This window comes from Eleginops maclovinus, chromosome 22 (genome assembly GCF_036324505.1).
Source record: "Eleginops maclovinus isolate JMC-PN-2008 ecotype Puerto Natales chromosome 22, JC_Emac_rtc_rv5, whole genome shotgun sequence".
Classification (NCBI taxonomy): Eukaryota; Metazoa; Chordata; class Actinopteri; order Perciformes; family Eleginopidae; genus Eleginops; species Eleginops maclovinus.
Genome location: NC_086370.1, coordinates 12,502,634 through 12,519,096, shown reverse-complemented (window position 1 = coordinate 12,519,096; position 16,463 = coordinate 12,502,634). Strand labels below are relative to the sequence as shown.

At 37.4% G+C, this 16,463-nt stretch overlaps 1 protein-coding gene across 1 annotated transcript in view; it reads right to left on the bottom strand.

Moving 5' to 3' along the window:
• eys (eyes shut homolog) overlaps nucleotides 1–16,463 on the bottom strand; it is a 142,780-nt gene that overhangs the window by 20,405 nt on the left and 105,912 nt on the right. The window contains exons 41-42 of the mRNA XM_063874989.1: nucleotides 11,529–11,679; nucleotides 2,858–2,966 (exon numbers count right to left, since the gene is read on the bottom strand). Of these exons, the coding sequence (XP_063731059.1) occupies nucleotides 2,858–2,966; nucleotides 11,529–11,679 (260 nt within the window). The remainder of the gene's footprint in view (nucleotides 1–2,857; nucleotides 2,967–11,528; nucleotides 11,680–16,463) is intronic.

Below are 16,463 nucleotides of genomic sequence, written 5' to 3'. Positions count from 1 at the left end.
TATTATAACATTAACAGGACCTAACCATATATTAAGATCAACAAGAAAGATTAACACTATCAGCTTCTGTTGCTCTTCAGCTTAATGCGGTTTTAGCATGACCTAGACAAGAAACTGGAGTTATAATCGTTTCCTTTTTCTGTCCTGCTGACATCATATGATAAGACACACACCTGATACAATAAGAGAGTGGTACAATAACTAGAACATGCTGCAAGCCTTCTCTGATGTGTAAGGTAATTGGTAAGAACTAATGTAGATACATTCTGTGAACTTGCAGCTTATCATACCATAAAGGTCAATTTAAAAAGTGAGGCATAATTGTGTCTGTTACCAGAGCGGAGCTGCAAGAAATAAAAATAATTAAGCACAAGACGGTCTCATATTAGTACTAAATTAAACATTTCTTTGACCTCCAGATGTTCGAATGAATATACTACTTTCTATTTAGATGCTTCACATAACACTTTCTTTCATACTCCCACCATGCATGGTGATTCATTTACGAAAGACATCCTAACATTTATCCCAGCTTCATTACGCATCATTTACACATTCTAGCCAATTATGTAACTTGTGTCAGTGACTTTCACAATACAGCACTCTCCTGAGTCAAAGGGATTTTCTCTTTAATATATGAAAAGCACTAACCTGGCTATTATAATTTGAAAATATTAAAAAATAATGTCCAATAGAACTGAGACCCTTTCATTTTCACGTTGCTCACTTCAAGCTTTCCAACCTATAAAATAAACAATAAAACAATGAAAAAAAACATCCTCACTTTTATTGACACAGCTGCCAATATGTAGATGAGTACTGACTTCTTAAAGTGGAATATATCAAATCTGGTCATGGTAGATATAAAAACTGGTTTTCATATAAAGGGTCATTAAATTTAACACCTCACACCTCATGTCATGTATTTAAAATGCTTTGTATCTAACAGACATGTTGTTATGGGAGGCTTTATATTAGAACAACATTATGGTGCTATCGAGGCTCAGTTATGGTTAGGTAAAATCTTGTGAATATTTTTTCAAATCTATGGTGAGGATATCCCAATTTATATGGCATACAATAGTATGTAAATATCTTCAGACAGAATAAAGTGACTGACTATTTGAGCACATAAAAAAACCCCACAGAATCAGACATTTTAAGACTCACATGAGCTGCTATGAAATCCGAACTGTTAGAATTAATAAGACTTCCCTCAAATGTAACACTAACCATTACACCATGCTAGCACTTGATGAAAGGTGTTGGGCAGCTGCAGTGGACCTTATCATCTGGGATGTTGAATTAACACAAGCTTTAAATGTCATATCTGCTACGTTAGAAAGTCTATAAAAAGACACAGACCACAGGGGTTCACAGGAATGTAACCTCACCACAAAGTTAAGAGCCCTAAAATCTTTTACAAAGTTGAAGGTACAAATAAAATAAGCCGCTATGGATGGATACTTTTATAATGAGCTGAACCATATTTCATTAAATACCACCAGCTATTGTCCTGAGAAGCTGCATGACGACAATGGGCTCATGTGACCACTTTATGGTGTCTTCAAGTTTGTTTACCATGTTTATGAGAAGAGCTCATTTGAAATATCCACTTATGTAATATTCATGACTTTGTGAATGGACTTGCAGCATGCATTTCATGAATGCCATATGCTGATTTGTATGGTTCTGTTTGAAGGGAGAATAAGTCAATGGGGCCTCAATTTCATTAACTTATTTCTATATAGCATTATTATGCAAATGCGGTGATACTTTACACAGTGAAAAACATGACACCAACAGAAAGAAAAGCTTTATTATTAACTCTTTTCCAACATGTGAGGGTTTTCTTTTTCCCTATTGTATATATATGTATATATATATATTAAAATGATATTAGCTTAAAGCCCAAACCACATTTTGATTCATTTAACTAGAGTTGAAGGCCAAACAAAAATGAAATGATATACATTTCAAGTATAACATTTAAATTGTGGTAATACATTCATAGATACTGTACATACAGTCCTACTTTTTATGAGCAGCCAACATGCAATACCTTTGTAGGGAAGATATTTGTGTAATGAATGTATTATTAACAAAAAAGGGAAAAAATAAAAATTCTGACATCTCAAATTAAAGACTATAAATCACATTGAGGGAGGAAGGGGAGACATTTGGAGCCTGTGGGAAGGTCGAGCCCCTGTCTGCCTCTTTGAAAGTGAAAAACAAAAATTATTAATTTTATAGCAAATATAGGTGTAGTTAATCAAATTAATGAGCCAGAATGAAAAGACAAGGCCGTGATTAACAAGTGAGAACTAGCTTTGTGCTTCTTACATGTCGACATTAGGTAAAGGATTTGCCGTGTGTGATTATCTTGGCGAAAATGTAACAGGTGCACACGTTTTAATGGGAGCTCATGCTCTTCATACATAAAGCAACTGCTCCTACCTAGAAACAGTGAGACGTTGATAACCTACACTCAATCTGTTCATAATGTTTCTGTTATATGTCTTATAAGTGATTAAAGGCATACAATTCATGATGTAATTTAATATCCACATGCAGAAGCTAAGTGTTTTAGCCCATATAGGGAAACCTTTGAAATTCTGTGATACTAGTAATAATATACCTATACAGGAAGACTGAATTAATTATATCTAATGTATTCCTTCTAATCATTTAGTCATGGATGCAGATGTCAAGCAGGAGATTTACTTATGTTTTAATTGACATACGATGTGTGTACACTGTAGTGTCAAACAATGGTAAAACAGGCATGGGTGAGACATGCAAAGGTAGAAATTGGTTGTGACAAAGGCTCGATTTGACTGCAGGTCGGTCAGGTTACCTCTGACACGGGGTTTGAAACGTTCTCCTCGAGACGCTGGGCTGTTCCATTATCGGCAGCTATTTCAATCATACAAGACCCTCCTTGTTTGCCAACGGGCAGATTGTATCTGTTGTGAGAAAAAAGAGAGAGACCAGGGTTAGAAATATCTGACACTGTAAATAAATCCAGTAAAGCATGAAAAATGATGGAGAGACAAACAGTGCGGTCACAGCAATAAGGATTGCTAATGTGACCATTGAGACTATACTGTAAAAATGTATGACTACTTATACATTTTACACTATTTTCTCAGAAACGCTATGCACTGGTGGATAGCGTTGGAAGCAATGGTGCATTTTTATCCCACCGTCCAAAAACCCCAGGAGAGACAACAAAAATATAAAACAGCTTCCACAGCCGGATTTAAATAATACATTCATGGAGATGTTTCTGCTCAGTGCTGCAGTGATATTCTTTAAGTTGTTGTGTTTCACAGCAGATATATAAAATTCACAAAATAATACCTGCAAACAAACTACAGATATACCAGGAATTAGGATAGATATTAACATGATATGCAGTTTTGTTTCAATTAAAACAGATTAAACAGCAGTAATAATAGTAAGGATCAAATCAGCCTGAGTGAAAGTGCCCATTATGTCATTTAGGATTAATTATGATAAAAATGAGGGCACAAACTAGATATACATTATAAACCTAATGAGTAGGAAGACAATTTTATCATTTGACCCTCTGTGTCTCTCTGGGGAAATACACAATGGCGCTAGTCATTAATGTTGCAGCCATAAAGTTAAGTAGCTGGTCTACTTGTGTCATATTCCAGCTATGGAAAAGTCAAGTGATTGTCTCTCCCCAATTCATCATTGGCTTTACACCGACAACATAAAATAGCAGGCTCTCGGAAGGGTTGTACATTATGCAAAAAAGGTGTCCAATCTGTGCCACGCGCATAAACACGATTCCCAAAGTGGGAGTAATCTATATGGCGCACTTTTGTTCCGTAGGTTCATGGATCTGCAAATCTCCAAATTCATTCAACCGTTCTCTGCTTACGTATCATGATGATGAAATATCTGCCATAATGACCAGATGGAAACAATCAGGGCAATCGGCCTCCAGCTAATTTGAAACAGCCTTCCAGGACGTCTCCCTCAGGCAATCACGCACATGCAACTTCGGGTAGGACTAATTACAGGTATGGAGATCTCAAAAGCTACTTTGTACAAACACACTGATACATTAAGGCAAATTTGAGACTGAAGATCTAAAATGCCACCTAACATCCAGAGAAAATATCTTTGGGGTAACTACAGTAGCTTGTCATTAGGACTGCTAATGCTGCAAAGACTGTCCCTATGAGACACAGAGAGCATGCTCACTAAGCAAACATGATGATGTTACTTGATGAGCTCTCGTGAGCACATTGAATGCTCCAACGGTCTAATTTACATTGGTCTTGCTCTAAGGCAAAAATGACTATTTATAAAGATGACTGCTTTACTTGGTCTAGTAGCCAGATAGCTTGGAATATACCCCCACAGGCCCTCATCACCATCATCATCACATATACACATACAGACACAAAACCACAATGGATTATATTTCACAAACAAACATAGGAGAGAATCAGAAGAAATGGAGGCTTGGGTTTGTCTAACGCAGAGATGAAACGTAATTTCTTATTGGGAATCCCTGCGCACCATTCAGCGCCGAGTCTCACAGGACCAACAATAGCAAATTCCCAACTCGAGGTAAACAAACAAAAAGTGTATGAATATTTCATTTTCTCCAAACACGCAAAACCACAATATGGCTGTGATCATTTTACTCAATCATCATTTATGCATTTCTTCATCTGGCTAATGCTCTAATCATAAGTGATTTGTCATCTCTAACATCCTCATTTAGACCGAGACTGGGGTGTGACTAATTCAGTGCAACTGCATTACTGCAACTTTCCTCGAGGTTCACCACTGAAATATTACCTGCAATGTTAAGGGACTTTGCAAGTATTTTCAGCACCGCACCTTTACACAGAGGTATTTGTTAAACCTTATGGCAGGTGTTTCCCTTTACAATGTTATTTGAACGATTCTCCTTCACAGCCCTTCGCAGAAAATAAATAATGACGAAGGATCATCATTAAAATATTACTATTGCATAAAACATATTAAAGTATTGGCAACAGATGGCAGTAAAACATCATGCACTGCGCTTGTGCCCCTGCAAAAGTTTTCACTGGCTGGTAAGCAAGTGCAACTTTTTTTCATGGGTTATTATTCTAATCATATTTTAGATTCTTACAAAAAGCAAAAGCTAATCTGGAACACGTTAGCGATTGAATATATAATCCGAAAGTAAATTACTTATTTAGAGTCAAGGGTCTATTAGTTCTGCAGCAAGACTCTGTGCTCAGTAGTGTTTGAAACCTGTGAGCAGATACAAAGTAAATGGGTCACACAGATTGCATATATAAAGATGAGTCCCACCAGTTACTTTGATATTTATTGAAGCAGTAGTGTTATAGATCAGATTATGATGAAAAGAGAGGGGGAAAAACCCCATATGCTTTATAATGATGCATTGTTATTACACCACAGCACCTGCGTGTCAGAACGGATCTGTTTGTTAGCTGTTCCTTAAGTGCAACAAGCCCCTGTATCAGACCATAATCTACACCTATAATGACTGTAATGCTCTAGCTCTGGTGCAGTGACTCTCTCACACGCAGCACTGCGGCATTTGGTGCATAATTTGTGCTGTGACTGGCAAGCCTCAATTAATTTGGGTAGCCTGTGTTCTATCATTATATCTCCGGCAATACAATTAGACAGCACACAGTGAGCATCTTGGCATGGTGGCTTCACAAAAGAAACTCTAAGCAAGCAGGCAGGGCTGCTGGTTGCTTCTTCAATTAGTCTTTTAGGGGCCAACTTGTCAATACAGTGCTGAATGCTCTGTGATTGATAAAGATACGTTGCCTTAGATTTGGCTTTTTGTCAGGAGGATGTGGATTTAAAAACAGAATGCTCAATATTAAGAACTCTCTTTTAACACAGTTGCACATATGGCATGGCACGTCTCCAAAATAAATGTTTTTCTCCTGATTACTCTTCCAGCGATTAAAACCAAGCGAGAAAGTGGGAAAAGATCGGTTCTGTCCACTGTTATTGTGTGGTCCAGAAAAGGTAATCAATGGATGTTTACTAATTACTTTTCCAAATTACAAAGGAATTACTTTGCTCATCACTCGGATGAAAGACAATTACATCACTAATTATTTTACTTTTGACTTTCCTACTAAGCCTATACACATGCTCACCAGGTGCCAAAATGCAAAGTAGATGGACACAAAACAGCTCTCGTAGCTCTTTGTTAGCAAGTATGTGATTGGGCGAGGTTACATGAGGTAAAAGCTTGTTTCTGAACTGAACATGAGAAGTCACTCTGAGTGTGAGTAGATATTTTCTCAAAGAACTCAGACCTTGTGAAATGCCCTACTACTTTGAAATGTGTTCTCACAGCATTTGTCGGTTGTCTTTCACTTACTGCAGCTGTTGCCAGGCAACATTTCACACCCATGTATGCATTTTTACATCCAAACAATATTCAATGGCCAGTGAATAGCCTATTATACGATACTATTTAACATTATCAAACTGAAACATGAATGTGTTTCAGTTAGTGATGGTGGAAAGTAAGAGTGACAGCAACATGTTATTATTTATTCATGCATTTCCCACAACACATCATTTTCAGTATTTAAAATGTGCTGTCTCGTGTGGACTTTAGGTCTTAAAGCAAGAAGACATTGGTTTCATTAGACAGGCCTATATGAAAAAACCTGTTCACACGAGACATATATACAGACATATATATCTATGATGTCTGTCGTGCATTTACACGAGATTAGCAAAGTCTGCATTATACTTGAATTAAGGGGTAAAATACCAAGGCTCGTCGTAACGGCTGCTTATATCCTAAATATTACATTACATCATATTTATGTGTAATTATATAAACAATATTATACCATATAATATTACTACCATTTATGTGTATATTATATTCAAAAATACCATGCTCTATAGTAAGAGGAACACTCTGTAATTGTACGCACCCTCTCTGTTTGGTTAAATATGCAAGGTAATTTGCAGTGGATGATCACAGACGACCTTTGTAACTATTACTAGAGGTCTCCAAGAAATACCAGTCCCAGACGTATAAGGCTTAAGAGTGGGATAAAAAATCTTTGATGGTTTCCATTGGAATTTTATGGTACTTGTACATAATAAGGTCATTTATATTCAAAAATGTAGGGTGGCTTAAAAAGGGATACTATGCCAATTTTACACATGAAGATCAGCCTACTTGTAACAATGAGTAGTTCACAGCTTTTCTATCATGTCTCCTGTGGCTCTGGAGGAGCTTTTAAACTCTGAGAAAAAAGGGTGATGTTGTAGGCTACTGAACTGCATCATAGGCATTGCAATTTTAGTCTTAATTATTTCAAGAAAAACTATATCCAATCATAAAGCATAAGCATAAAGGCAAGGTATCTTGGGTCCTTTACTTTTGGTGATGAAGCATTACATTGACATTTTAACAGCATCCAACACAGACATTCAGAAACCTGGGAGAAATTTGAAGATAGCCAGGTATTCATGCATGGCTCATACTAAACAACACCTTTTTTTTAAAATTGTGAACAGAAATAATATGACATTGAGATACGCATCAAAACCCATGACTTTTGAGGCAGAAAATATTCTGTCATACAAAGAAATATTCCAAGTAAGTCAGAGCCCTATTTGAGACACCAACCCCATTCTTTTACTGAAGAGGAAAAAAGCGCCCACAAAAAGAGGTACACATTTGAATAGTATACCTGCCTAGGAAGAGATGTGATAATACTACGTTTTACCCAGTTGATCTTTGAATGTTTGAGGATGAAATTTACACCAACAGTGAATGCTTAGCACAATGGGATTCAACCAATAATGTACACACCCTCGCAAATGACCAGGGGAGCATTTTTAGAGGTTCGAACTTTAATCATAGCAGTATTGCCCAGAACATCCCCGAAGGAGAACTCACTGACATCAAAAAGCCAAGCCAACAACAAACGTGTCCTCCCTAAATGAAAAATGACACCACATCCCCCCTGCACACTCCTCTTTGAAATGACATGGCAGCACAGGGCATTGCAGAATTGGCGTTTTGTCTTTCCACCTTCACAGTGTAAAAGGGAGAACTACAAATGTGCTGAAGAACTCATTCTAAGACAATTATTTTTTCTATTTTACAGAAACAGAATAAACATACCTTGAAGTCGGGATGATATTTTAAGCATTTCACATTTACTACTGTTCTGCTTATCCATACCTTTCTTCACTAAAGAACACAATGCACAAGTACATTCAGAAAATGTGCATAGCTATTGATAAAGCGCCAGGATAAATGTGAACTAAAAAATCTTACTTTCTTTTAACCAAACTGGATTATGCAGGCTACATTGTTACAGAGATTATAAAGTATAATCAAACGCGAGTTTTTCACATTTGGTCTACCCATCCGGTATCTCGAATGTACATAGCAGCCTGTTCGGATCATTCGGATCCTTTTAGTAGAATCAGTTCCAGAAGCGGATGATAAACAGTTGATTAAATGTGCCAAATGTCTATCCTTAATAAGTAGTGAGCTGTAAAATTGTTAAAAAAGTTCTCCTCAAAAAAAATCTAAATAGGACTTTGTTAAAAAAAAAAAACAGCACTTAATGTTGAGTTTTGGAATATATCCATATATTTTTTTATCTGTACAGTAGACATTTATTGCTTACTTTGTGTTGAAGCTGGAGTAGATCATTTTAGAGCTTAAATGTTAGATTAGCAGCAACAGCTGGGTAGACCACCAACTAGAGGGCTTTTAATTTCATTTAAATAAGCCCCCCACATCAATGTGTTGTTTTGTACTCATCTTCATTAATGCGAGCAATTATATCCTTATAAAAAACTACAGTGCTTTAAAGCCCAGCATGGAAAAACATCAAGAGTTAAAGTGCATCTTTTCATAGTGCAGTGCTGTATGTTGAACAGAGGTGTCATACCACTTTCAACAATGCTGCATCAGTGCAAAAATGAAAGCGGAAGACAAATGTTTTTGTTTTCTACGGACCTGCACGTCATCAGAACAATGCCTGAGATGACAATATGTTGGTGGTTTGAAAAAGGAGTGCGTATGAGATGCTGAAGAGGGAAAAAGTTGAAAAGAGGTGACTATGTGATGCAGTGACATCAGGCGATTCTATTCTTCCCTGTTTGGTCACTGGAGCTGTGGGATATTTACAGTTATATACAACCCTGGACGCTGAGGGCAATTTGATGCAGCTGTTTTCACCGTAGGCGACTAGGAAAGGAAGGAAAGGAAAGAAGGTATTTAATGCTCAAACAAGACTAGATGATGTCATGCGCTCATTTGCATATGAATACAATTGCTGAACCGATCAAGAATAAATAGAGGCAAAGCTCAGCAGCAGCCCCCTCCTGTTTCTCCCACTGGCTCACTGTGCCCCACAGTGCCTGAGCTGTAAGCCTGTATGCGCACAACAGAGACAGAAGATCAGCTGTGCATGGGGAAGCATTGTGATCAGACCTATTTGGATGAGACAAGCAAGTAGTGCGAATGCATATGGATCAGGTTCAACATTTGGTACCAAATCTGTTGCCAAATGCTAACGATTCAGTTGTTTTCCCCCGATAATCCAAAAGAGTAGCAACATTCGCTGCTTCTGGCTTTAAGAAGTAATTTCACTCGGGGATGTGTCTTAAGAAATTTGCGAAATCTAGAGAAAAGTGTGGGAAGAAGGCTGAGGTTATGACTTTGTATAAATACACTGTCATATAACAGAGTTACAGCTATCTAACTCCAGCTGGGTTTATTTTTATGTTGTTCTGTATTTTTGCATCATTTATTCAGTCATACCAAAGGCTTGTTGTGAAAAGCTACTTACCTTGGCTAGGATCATAGTTTTTGGAAATGGTAATATAAATGAATCACAATTAGTTGGACTTTGACAAACAAATTTAACATTAGTCTCGGCAAAATGAATCCTCTGATCTAATTAAATATGTTATTTTGTATTTTGTCAATGTTCAAACAAGGTAACGTTTTTTCTTAAATGGGACTAGCTGTTTTCAGATGGTACGGCTGAATTTAGTGGTAAAGCCAAATGTAATTAGAAGTGGTGAAGTGTGCCAGTGGATTTTTACTGTATACATTCAACTTTCATAGATCATTAAGGGTCATTGAAGTCGACTTGCTCTACAAGTTCTCTTTATGTGAGCAAAATCCTGAGAGCATTGCACATTAGGCAGGAAATGACTGGGTCAAGGTGTAAGGTTTGTCTACTGGATGCAGTCAAGGTAAAAGGGGCACTTACAGGAAATCACCCTGCACCTATTTGCTGAAATGGCCAATTTTCTCAGCAGACTGAATATCAAAGTTTAATAATCCTAAGTCTCTCACTATCTGAGAGTGATCTATGAGATGCCATGGATGGTAACAGAAATGTTCCTCTTTTTACATGGTGTTAAACCATTTAACAGTATAGCTCAGTATCAAAAACAGAGACATAACATAGAGTAAGCTTTAGTTGTTAAATATAGTATACCTATTTGTGCATGCTAACTTTATTATTGATGATGTATATAGTTTATATGTTTAATTAGGTAAGTTTAGCTATTCAACTCAAATCCAATGGAATACAATTCAATGTGTGTACAATATTTCATTGAAATGAGTATAAGAATGAAATGTGATTGCAGTTTCTGTCTATAATTGTCCTAATAGGCATTGTACCAGTCCCAAAACTAACACTGCCAACACACTGAATGATTTTCTTTGTGATTTTGACATTTTGACACATGTCAGGGGTATGACTGCTGTTCTGGAGGTGCACAGGGATGCAGGGCATTAAAGTGGGATTTATCTGATGCAGGGAGCTTTCATTGTACTTCTGTGATACCGTAGAATCAAATCTCTGATCAACACTGGTGTGGATAGCTGCAGTACAGACAAGCTTTCACAGGGCTTTATCAAAGAGACCATGACATGGGACTTTGTGTAAAACCCCAATTGAAGTGGAAACAACTGAGCACTGCACACACATTTCTGAATAGATAAATGTGCACACTTAACACTTAATACATTGGTGTGTCTATTGTGTTCATTTTCTTTCTTTCTTATTACCTCAATCCTTCTTTATAAGCTATTGAAACTGAGTGGAGGATGTGCAAGTGAGTAATGAAATTGGTGACTCACTTGAACTCTTCAACAGCGTAAGTTATGAGGAAAGACTTTCAGAAAATGAAAATTGTTTGTTATTTGGCAGAGATCAACCGTGCATACGGTATCTGTAAAGATATATCATTCTAGACAGAATGGGCTTAAAATGATAGCAATTCTTGCTTTGCTATCATGATGTCATCGGGGGCTTCTTTTCAGTGACAAATACAGTTAACATTTTTCACATCCTACACAAAGACTTCCTGATACACATCCATTTTTCAAACAAGTAATTACATAGAAATCCTGATCAATACAGGCAGTGATAATGACTTTGCCAACAGAATATTAAAGAACAGAGAGGAAAGTAGGAGACTTATCATACCTGATTGTGATTGGCATCCATCTGTTATTATTGACGTTCTGGCCCACAGCAGCATGCAGAACATAACCGCTACCACACCCAAGTTTAGCAACAGGACTTCCATCTTGAAGGAACACATGAAGGAACTGTTCCCCCAAGTTCTGCTGTTGAGCTGAAATAGAAAAAAATGATGTTTAGTAAAGAGTAGTGTTTTTTGGATTGCCAAAATATCTTTTGATGTACCAAGTAGTTAAACTTTAGCTTAACTGTAGTTTATCCCGTCGTAGTGTGTGCAATGAAAAATATTTGTTTTTAACAGAGAAGAAATGGTTAGAAGATTAAATGGTATGACCTGATCGCATCGGCAATAAGTTATTAACTAAGGTTAAATTCCAATAAGTCTGTCCCGTAAAGCAGAAAACGGTGGTGCTATACAACAACATACACAACTAGGACCAAGAAGAACCAACACATACCCAGCTAGAAGAACCTGATAAATGTCAGTGTGATGGCCGCAAGGGCATACTTGTTTGTGATCAATACCTGGAAAATGAAAACCCAAGGGATGATTCTTGCCTGCCAACAATTGACATTGTACAACCACAGCCTTTGCTTATACAGGAGTTTACCAAGAACATCCTTGTGGACTCCACATCATAGCACTAGAAACACAGTGAACCAAGAGTGCAAGGTTTTCTAAGATGAACAATTTACAATAAAAACACTGAACTGCCCGGGCCATAATAAAATCTAGTTGTTTGCATTGTTCAAAGAGCATAGATGTGACAGTGTTTGATGAGCCAACCTGGTTTAGAATCCAAGCTACAACAGGCTATTCCATCCGACAAAGAACTATCCACTTTCAATAACAGTTTATAGTGCAATGAGCTAGCACTGCACCACTATGAGCTTAATCATATCTGCGTGGCTTCAGCCTTGTCCGAGTCCAAATATTTGCAAGTATGGCCTGACATGAGTTAGCAGAGGGCTTTGCGCCTAGAGAAAAATATCCACTTCCTCTTAGATAAACATGTTCCAGCAGAGTGATGTGGTTACTCTGATCTGCTGATCTTATCAATAAAGTGTTGGCATCCTATAAGGAAGGTGAAAGGTAAAGTGCAAAAGTCCCTTCCATCATTGATGACAGATAGTTCTGAGTCCTGCATCCATGATTTCTTGTTTTAAAAACATTAGCAGGACAGTTACAAGACTCAAAGAAAGCAGCTTCATTAGTGCTGTCGGTCAAATCTTCTCCATGTTCCAAACTCTGTTTACAGCTAGTACAGGTTGGGAGACAGGATGTCATTATAAGATATACCACTTCCCAGACTTCAGCATCTTTTATGACTAAGAAAGCTTATGCTGTGCTTGCACTGAGTCTCTTGCAAGTGAGACAGTGCAGTGGGGGAGCGACAGACAGCGGCCGCATTAATCCTCCCACGCAAGCTACGATGGTCTTCTTGAGGGAGGTACACCTCGGTTCTGCACAGCTGTCTAAGAAGTCATGAGAAGAGTGCAGAGAGGCAACCTAAGAATGCAGCTCAGAAAAGTAGACGGAGATAGAGCTTGCCACTCTTTTGCCTGTCAGTGAAGACATGGTTGCAGGGCAGAGGACCGAACAGAAAAACTGCACTGTTAAAGACTTAAAATGTTTCAGTGCTTTCAACAAGGCACATTTCACAGCTGGATTAGAGAGATTGACAGGGAATTTAAAATCCAAAGGGAGTTGCTGAGTAGAAGTGACACTTGCATGGCTGACCCCTTGGATTTCACACCAACAATGATAATTGAGCCAGGACTCTGTAACAGGGGTAGGCAGGTATAGGTCAATGAACCTGAACAGAGGTGGCTCTAGAGCCAACCTTGTGTCTCCAAAATGCGTGTCATCCCACATGAAGTCATTGTACAGCTGGAGGATTTGGACACTGTAGGAAATACGCGCAAAAGCTGTACTCATTGTTTCAGGGCTGCATTGAAACTGATATGAAAGCTCTGAACAATTCCTCTAGGGTAAGAAGGGCATCCAGAAAATCCCCATCATTGTCAGAGGGAGGCTGTGCTTAGTTTAATATGCTGCACTCTGATAATGCATTTTCTAAGCCGACTTGTAGGTCTTCCCTGTCATACGACTCAATAGGGATGCACACTTAACAGGGCCATATTACTAAACGCTGTTGCAGAATGGACCACAGGAGGAATATCTTGTTTAGATAATCCACCATTTCCTCAAGCTTTTTTTGTGAAAGGGAAAGACGTATTTTTCCTCCGACAAAAGCAGCAGAAGAGAAAAAGAAGGCAGACTGAGTTTATTATTTTGCATTAGGCTTCAAGGGACAAATCTTTTGAACATCATTTTATAATTTTATGTCTAAAGCTTTGCATGTGAAGTTCCTCAAGGTTCAATCCCTGGTCTCCTGATTTGTATTTGAATTATGCATCCAGCAAGCCATTTCATCTAGATACACATCTCTTATTAGTCTCTTACCAAATGTATTGCTGAGTCATGTTTTGCAACATTGCTAAAACTGCTACATTATACAATCATAATGTTAGGAGGTGCTTGTCAGAGGCAGAGGCAAAAAGAAGAAAAAGAAGAAGAAAAACATGTTCCAAAGTCAATCTCCTGTAAAATATTTAAAATGCTCTACCCAGAAGACAGTGGGTGGACTCAAGCACATTCAAAATACTGTCTAATTTTAACAAGAGAAACCGTTATGGGATCCTGCCAGTCCTAAGAGCTCTACATTTGCTTCCACAAGTTTAGAACTGGTTATACAAATGAACACTTTTGTTTGCAAAACCAGTGTGGCCTTGCTCAAAAGAACATGGCTAAAATGTATGTCTTTATAAGGAAATTACGAGTCTAAGTTTAAAATTCCCTGTTTTCTCAAGGGTTACTAGATTCTGACAATAATGCTTTAATTCACTTTTACTTTAAAAGGCTTAAATGATTCAAAATCCCTAAAAACAGGATTCACTTGTCCATGCAAGGCTAGCATAAAATGTCACAATTTATATACATTTGCAATGCTTTACGAAATTGAAACAGATTATTTGTCAGTTTAATGTCGTTTAGTACAACTGTTTTCTGTTTGTTTCACTTTTGTTTTTTTAAATATATACCTTGTTAATACCACACGTAATTACTTTTCCATACCTCTTATACTTTTTTTTAAATGTCATTTTAAAATACTTTCATTTTGCTGGTAAATACAGTACATTGATTGTAAGAGGAGATTGCTTCTGAAATGTTCATGATTATCTTTTGAATGTCTTTGAACACAGAAGAGCATATTTAATGTGTTTGGCTATTCGAAGAAAACACAGCTTTGTATCCCAACCTATTCTTAAACTATTGTTTTTGACATCATGTTTTTTCTTGTTTGTGGTGTTTAGGAGATTTAAAAAAAAAAAAAGAGAGCTTTTTCAGGAAAGCTTAAAAATGTAATAGAAAATGCATCAAACGTTGTGTTATACTGCACACATATTGTGGCTGTCAGGGACTGTTTTAAGCATGGCATACAATTTATTGTGGCTGAGAGAGGCAGATCTTGAAATGTAACTTGAGGGAACAAACAAGCAGAAAAAGGCGATGTTTTACATTTTCATTTGATGCCTATTTTAGGCAAATAAGGATTATGACTCTCAAGCAGGAAGCGGGTCTCTCCAAGTTGTTTGTGATGGTAGGAATAAAGCTGCAGCAAATGAAGTCTTAAACATGGGTTATAATGGAAATGTGTCTGAGGTTTTCCAACTGCTGTGAAACCAAATGTCTGGCCATTGTTATTATTTTTATCATGACAATGTTATAGTTATTGTTATAACTATTTTTCATTAATGCATGTAAGTTCTCAAATTTACAGAATGTTACAGATTTTTTAGCTGTCAAACACAAAAAGGTCTGACTGTCTGGTATTTTATGGTAGTTTTTCTTCCAAACAAAAGCATGTCTGTGTGCATAAATGACCCCAAAAACATAATTATGTCTGGCACATAATTGTCCATCATTATTGTTGCTAAACTGCAGATTCAGGTGAAACTCAAGAGTTAATGAATTCAGCAGGAAAGACTGACAACAAAAACACAGATGCACTTCCTTCTGTTACAATGTGCCTTTGTCTTCTCAAAGCACTTCTTCCCGCTTAGCACCATAACTCATTTGTTGACAAATATCATTTACAATAGATGTCAATGTTGCCCCATCTTTTATTTTTCTTCTGTAAGGGTATAGTTCCCTACTGTCCCCATGGCCCTGTTACTGTGCATCGAGCCTAACAGAGCGTTCGTCCTTTTGTCAGTGCCTGTCACCTGTTCTCTCTGTTGCTCTCCCTCCCCCCACCTCCTCGTATTTCTCTTCTCGATCTGACAATTGAAGTCCAGGGGGAGACTTACATGTTTGCTTCGGGGAGAGGGGTAAAAAGGGGAGTGGAGAATAAGGAGAAGGTCTGGTGAAGAGATTCTCTGCATCTCAATGCATGTCTTTTCGTTCTCTTCTGATTAACTTTGTCTGTTTGATCTCTAGAGTTTTCTTTTCAGTTCCTATCCTCTGATGTGAAACAAGATGGTGCACTATGAGCCAGGAAGCATTACTAGATAAAAGGCACTGTGCCCTCTATACCTGCTTTCAGTTTCCATGCTCACAATCTGCTTTTTGGCTTCTGTGTGCTCCAGCAGTGCCATATTGGTAATATGGTTATGGAAAAAAGAATAGGTATATTAACTACTCAACGATTATGATTGTGTTTATTTTTTACTGTAGTGTTTCAGTTACATTTTTTGAGTAAGGATGGCATAATGTTCAAACAGCAGTAATTATTTTTCAAACTAATCTATAAAGTATATCTGTGAAGACTTAGACTAAGTCTTATAAAATCAAAGTCTTTCATATAAAGAACATGCCGTGACATTCATACATTTAAAGGTATTCACAATCAAGTACTGAAGAGTATCTAAGAA